Raw genomic sequence first — 6,372 nt, forward strand, 5'->3', positions numbered from 1 at the left:
TTTTACCGCTCCAAAAGCGGCACCTAGTGGCAAAGAATGAATTTGCGTTTTCATTCAGACCAATGCGAAAAGACCAAAAGTGGGCGGGGAATATGCTAATGTTTCATGTTGACATCAACGTTTTAAAAACGACTGGTTTCAATGACTCAGTCGACTCTTTCTTTTGAGAGACAATAACTTTATACACGGTGCACTTTCAAATGTAAAACTTTGCAGGATGTTTTCATTCACTTATAGCTTCGTTACACACTGCATGAAAGGTGATTTAAAAAAATCCATAATAGGGGCACCTTAATATTTTAGAATTGCATTATTATTGCCGTGATTATTATGTTTCTTCTATGTTTTGCAACAATTATTTTAATCCTAACTAATGCAGTGTGTAGCTTTCATTTCTTAAACAACCATGCTGGAAGATGTACCCATGTACATATCCATGCAATACAAAGATTCATCAGGCTCAGACTATGAAAGATTGGTCACCACAGAGTCCTTGTTAACCCCTTTGAAAGTCTTTGGGATGTGCTGGAGTTTATTTTACACTGCCTGTCCAAAAAAAGTTGCACACTCTAATAATTTGTTGGACTCTCTTTAGCATTGATAACATTTTGCATTTGTTGTGGCATTGTTTTGACAAAGTTATGCAACATCACAACACTTATTTCCATCATAAGTTACAAGATCTCGGCCAAAAATTAATGCATTTGACAATGGGAGAGTCAAACCACTCTGTAAAGTCACATCCCAAAGACTTTCAATGGGAGAAGCTCAGGCCTCTGTGGTGGGCAATTTGTACATAAAATGATTCCTCGTGCTCACTGAAGCACTATTTTACAATTTGGGTCCAATGAATCTTGACATTGTCATCCTGGAATATGTACATGGGTACATCTTCCGACATGCTTGTCTAAGAAATGAAAAGCTACACACTGCATCAGATAGGGTTAAAAAAAATCTAAACGTGAAATAAAAAAATAAAAAAACTTTTTCTCAGAACTGCATAATACAAACTCGCATTTCTGACTTTTCTTCTCATAATTGTGAGATTTAAGCTCGCAATTGCGAGTTATAGAGTCAGAATTGCGAAATGTGAACACGCAATTGAGAGAAAAAAGTCAGAATTGAGAGATAAAAAAGTAGCAATTACCTTTTTTTTTTAATTCAGTGGTGGAAACGGCTTCCATAAGTTTGATATATTCTGAATTTACAGAATCTGAATATTACGAATCCATAACCTGGGATAATGCAGGTGTTTTCAGTTAACAAACCCGTTATCTGACAAGGACTGCTCATCTGCACAAACACTGGAGTTAGGTTTCTGGCTCATGGGCAATGGTTCAAACTTGCCACCTCTCAGTCCTCTATTTTTTTTTTTCTTCCACTAGGAGTACTCAAGTAAATGAAAAAAAAAAACATGTAAAAGTTGTGTGCATATGTCGACAGCCTGTGAACTTGTTCTTGGTTCACAAAATCTTTCTTTGAGCGGCAGCTGGCATGTTTTCTTCGGTGTGATACCTTAATTGCCAACGAGAAATGCAGGCAAGACGACTGGCCCATGGATGAGAGTGAGATCATGGACGCCTTATACACCCACCTTGGACACGCAGATGGCATATTTTCGATCTAATGATCCCAGGTATGCCAAAACCATAAAGTCCCAACACAGCTTCTCCACATGACTCAAGAACTCGACATGAGGACGGGCTCTAAATGTCTGCACATGAGTATCCATATTGATTCCTGATGTTTTGTTCGTTCAAATGTTTTCTCACACTCCTCCCTGCAAGTCAGACCTCAGGGCTGTATTTCATCCTGCTCCAACATTTTCGACTGCAATAAATCATAAGTTTGCAAAAAGTTGGGCATTTTAATGTAAGGTGTTTCCTTCCCTTCAGCATTCGACGTCAGACCCATATATCATTGTGGACTGCTGTTTTTAATCTCGTTTCTTCAAATATCGGAAGAATTTGGTTTGTATTTCTTAATTATTGAGAGCTTTGCAGTTGTAAATTCTCAAGCAAACAGGGACGATGGGCTCGAAATTGCAGCGATTATGCTACGCGTCGCACCAGCGCTCGCACAGCTCAACGTGTTAATTGAAGAGAGTTGTGCATTTCTCAACAGTGAGGGGAGATGCTACGACTGTGAAAACAGCACACGAGGGGGGGAGCGAGGGAGATTGTGGGTGTGTTAGCGCGTGAGAGAAAAAAATAGGGGAAGGGAGGGAGAGAGGAGAGAAATAAAAACAGCACAAGAGGACAGCAGGCAGCACGGAGGAAAAAATCCCTCTGAGGTTCCACCATGTTCCTGCAGACTGTCTCCATCCTCTTCCTCTCGGCCGTCCTCTTCGGCTGCCTGGAAGGTAAGGTGAAACTCTCCCTCGCATCTTATTGCGATGTTGGAACGGGGCGGTTGGGACCAGATCTGGGTGGCTGGGTGGGAGGGAAAGAGGCATAATGCTATGATAGCCAGACCGGATCAGGAGCTTCGGATGCTGGACTTTTCACGCATGTCTGAAGATATGAGGTGTGTTAAAGCATGATGGGAGGCACAGGAAGCTCCAAAAAGGAAAAAAAAGGAGTCCAAATTTGATTACGACACATGATTTCCTCTGCAAACTGTTGAGCATGCCAGTTGATGCGCACAGTTTACCATACTTAAAGATGGGTTCCAGGTGTGATTCTGTTTTGAATTCTGCTGCTGGTTTGTGATTTCTGTCTATGCCAGGGAAGGGTGTGCAAATGCAGCGAGATGTTCAGTGCTGCATGCAGTACTCTCACGGCAAAGTCCGGACCAAAGACGTCCTGAGGTATGAGAGGCAGACGGAGGGACCGGATTGCAGCATAAGAGCCATCATGCAAGTATTCCAAGCATCCTGGAGCAATCACAGACATGGAAAATATGCCCTAATAAAGCTCACAGGCATTGCCGTCTAAGCAGGTCAGATTTTTATTACTGAGAGCGGTACTTGTCAGGCAAGTAGAGCAAAAGAATGCACTCCGGCTGGGTGGACAATGCCCAAACTGTTTCTTCACCGAAGCCAATTTGGCCTGCACTGACTTGAAGCGTAGCAGATTAAGAGATTTGGGATTTGCCGTATGTAAAGAGAGAGGTTTTGGAGGGAGCTCTCGAGATCTTGGCGCTCATGTTCTCGCTTGTTTCAATCATGACAGATTGTACACCAAAAAGGCGGTGAAGTGCGCTGATCCAAGGGACAGGAAGGTGAAGAGGTTACTACGGAAACTGAACCAGAGGCTGGGAGCCAAAACCCGCAGGACCATGTGGCTACATCCGCATATGAATCTGCCCGTCATGTCGGAGGTAAGATCTGTGTGGATTTAAGGAAGTAACGGCACCATCGGTATCCAAATAAAACTCTCTATGGTCCAGAAACGGAGTGTCTTGAAGTGTCATTTTCTCTTTATTGACAGGTCGCTGTTGTTAACTCCCAAAAGATGAACAAGGTAAACAAGAATCAGCAGGATGCCTTTTCAGTGCAACAGTTCTGGAAGTAAAAATCCCATTCTTTTTTTCCTTCGATAAACTGATGTCTAGCGATAATGTATCAACCCGACAAACCTACCGTAAGCTCAGAGGTTAAGGAATGTTATATGATTCTGTATACAGGCACAATCAATATGATTTTAGCTTAATATGAAACAAAATTGTGTTTAATTTGGTAAGTTCCCAGTGAAGACCTACACTACTATAATCCTGATGAGACATCCACCAATCAGTGAAGTCGCTGTTACCATGGAAACATAAATTTCAACCGTCCAATCCCATGACGAGTTGTAAATAGGAATGCATGGATATATAAATAATTCTGGCCAATATATGGCCTAGCCTATATATGTAATGACCAATATAAAATTCAAGACTACTCAAGCCAATATATTTCCAATATCATCCAATAAAAAATTTCACAATTTCAATTTCAATCAACTTAGATTTCTATATATTTTATATGCTGTATTTTGCAATACACCTCAAACATATGATGTTCCATAGGCTATTAATAATTAAAAACTTATAATCAATAGTTTTATATTGTACCAGTTTCTGATTCATTTACACAATTCGTAAAGCTTCATGAGATGAATAATTCACTCGTTCAAAAAAATAGTTTTTCTGTACCACTGTCTTTTTTCAGATTTTCCCCTTTTCTGCTTTGAACCAAATTTTATAATATAGATGCTAGTCTATTTTGTTTATGTTATACTTTCATGTCTTTGTAATCTTTGTGAATAGCCTACTGAAATAATCACAGTTGTTGTTTTCTTTCCTTTTAGACCAAGTGAATGTTGAAGGAGGACAGGTGATCCATGAAATTCCAGCCTTCTCGTGTGTCACTGTTTTCTTACATGTTCTTATAAGAAAATACATGTAGACTCAAAGCATTCACTACCAAACAGTATGTTATCCAGATATATTGTGATATTTAGATGTCCTCTCAAATGACTGTTAATCTATATGCCAAAGTATTCTTCTCTGAGACTTGTTAAAGGTTGTTTATAATCTCTGCAGCTATGTATAGTCTCTATAATTTATACAAGCTCTTCTATAGAGTCCAGTAAGCTGGTATCACTGTTCTCGATCAATTTATAGTGCAATTACAGATTATCTTGTGTATGTTAAAACACAACTAATTTTTATATATAAAAATAAATGAAAATAGTGAGTATGGTTTTGTTTTTATAAAAAAAAAAGACTAGTAACTTTCTGTACTTAGCCCAAGGTTATTGTAGTACTAAACCGCGCTTTTCGCCCGGGTAAAAGTAGGCTGTTTCACACAGGGTTATCTCAGCTTTTTACCCGGGTTATGAAAGCCTGCTCCGGAGAAGGGTTAACAGCGCTTTTGCGTTTTCAAACGTGTACAATGTGAAACGATATGTTAACGATATGTGAATGTTACTAGATGCTTAGCAACTTTGAACAGTCATGGAAGCGCGTGTTGTATAAACAGTCGTTTCGTGTTTGAGGGGAAAATGTCAAATAGTTACGGAAAACACGTGAACAGGAGTGAAGACTGTTTTATTCTTACCTTTAAAGTCCACCGAAAAGTCCATTCAGGGAAAATTTGATAAACATAACAAAGGAAATTAAACCAAAGATATAAACAGGTTGCTTGCTGCGTTCGTCCAATCAGCAACACTGACCGCGAATATGCAAATAAGAACGCTAAGGGGTTTAGGAACGTGCAGTGTGAAACGTCACTTTATGTATACCCAGGAGGGATTAATTGTTAACCTCGGGTAAATTATGAGCCGTGTGATATCCAGGGGTTTAGAATGACCCAGGGTTAATTATTTCACGTGTGAAAATACATAGGCTATTTGAGCAGCTTTTAGATTAGATGAGCTTAATGAGATGACTTCTTAGATGACTTCTTCTTTGACAACATTAGCATCTTAAAATATTGAGAAATAAGATTAGACTTGTGTTTAAAAAATAATTATAATTAAAAATATTAACAAAAATATTTTTTTATAAATAAGTTTCCAGCATCTCTGCATCAGTGCAAAATATAGCAAATACCACTGCACAACACATTATTTACTGACAATATTCATTTACATTACATTTACATTTAGTCATTTAGCAGACGCTTTTATCCAAAGCGACTTACAAATGAGGACAATAAAAGCAGTCAAAACTAACAAAAGAGCAACAATATATAAGTGCAAATGACAAGCCTCGGTTAGCCTAACGCAGTACACGTAGCAAGGTGTATGTATATATATATATATATATTATACACACACACACACAAAGAAAAACAAGTAGATAGAATAGAAAAAATAGAAAGCTAGTGTTTTTTTTGTTTTTTTTTGTATTCATATATTCACATAATTATGTGCCTTTGTTCTGTAATAAATAAATCGCTATTATTTTTCCTATAACAGAGTTGAGCTATTGAGCTTGCCAGTGCAAGTAAACTTAGCAAAATACTGATAGCAACTATAAGGTCATTTTTGTTGAAAGAAAGAGAAAAGAAAAAAGATCAGGCAAATGTCAAATTCTTTACATTTCATGCAAGTGACAGACACTTTTACGGCATTCAAGATACACATTATCAGTTTTTTGCTTTCCCTGGGAATCAAACCCATGACCTTGGCATTAATAGCACTGTGCCCTGCTATTTGAGCTACAGGAATGATATAGAAAAGTTCCTGAGACATATGTCCAATTTCCATTTTCAAAAGATTGATGAATGATACACGTCCATCCATCAATCCACAGACACATGCATTCAGGTAAAAATTCCTGAATCCATTACACACCACTAGAGGATGCTGTTTTGTTAATATGCTGCTATTCGGCGACAGTGTGATGCGGTTTGTTTTCAACAAGAGAACACTGTAAACTGAG

General features: G+C 38.4%; 1 protein-coding gene across 2 annotated transcripts; it reads left to right on the forward strand.

Annotated features, from left to right (window-relative positions):
- Positions 1-2,230: 2,230 nt before the first annotated feature.
- LOC107747241 (C-C motif chemokine 17-like) lies at positions 2,231-4,631 on the forward strand. Of its 2 annotated transcripts, none has more exons than XM_016561694.1 (5): positions 2,231-2,362; positions 2,728-2,857; positions 3,174-3,321; positions 3,432-3,464; positions 4,293-4,631. In XM_016561694.1, the coding sequence occupies exons 1-5, from the start codon at positions 2,302-2,304 to the stop codon at positions 4,299-4,301; spliced, it is 381 nt and encodes a 126-aa protein (XP_016417180.1). In that variant the 5' UTR covers positions 2,231-2,301; the 3' UTR covers positions 4,302-4,631. The 2 variants fall into 2 exon arrangements, with proteins under 2 accessions (XP_016417180.1, XP_016417183.1); XM_016561697.1 differs by having other exon boundaries at positions 4,299-4,631.
- The last annotated feature ends 1,741 nt before the right edge of the window (positions 4,632-6,372 follow it).

This window comes from Sinocyclocheilus rhinocerous, unplaced genomic scaffold, assembly GCF_001515625.1.
Source record: "Sinocyclocheilus rhinocerous isolate Xijiao unplaced genomic scaffold, SAMN03320098_v1.1 scaffold671, whole genome shotgun sequence".
Lineage (NCBI taxonomy): Eukaryota > Metazoa > Chordata > Actinopteri > Cypriniformes > Cyprinidae > Sinocyclocheilus > Sinocyclocheilus rhinocerous.

What these genes read in the sequence shown, in the direction of transcription:
- LOC107747241 (XM_016561694.1), top strand. Translation starts at nt 2,302, where the DNA reads ATGTTCCTGCAGACTGTCTCCATCCTCTTCCTCTCGGCCGTCCTCTTC. An exon ending in TGCAGCATAAGAGCCATCAT is followed by an intron (nt 2,858 to 3,173) that starts GCAAGTATTCCA and finishes CAATCATGACAG; the next exon opens with ATTGTACACCAAAAAGGCGG. An exon ending in ATCTGCCCGTCATGTCGGAG is followed by an intron (nt 3,322 to 3,431) that starts GTAAGATCTGTG and finishes CTTTATTGACAG; the next exon opens with GTCGCTGTTGTTAACTCCCA.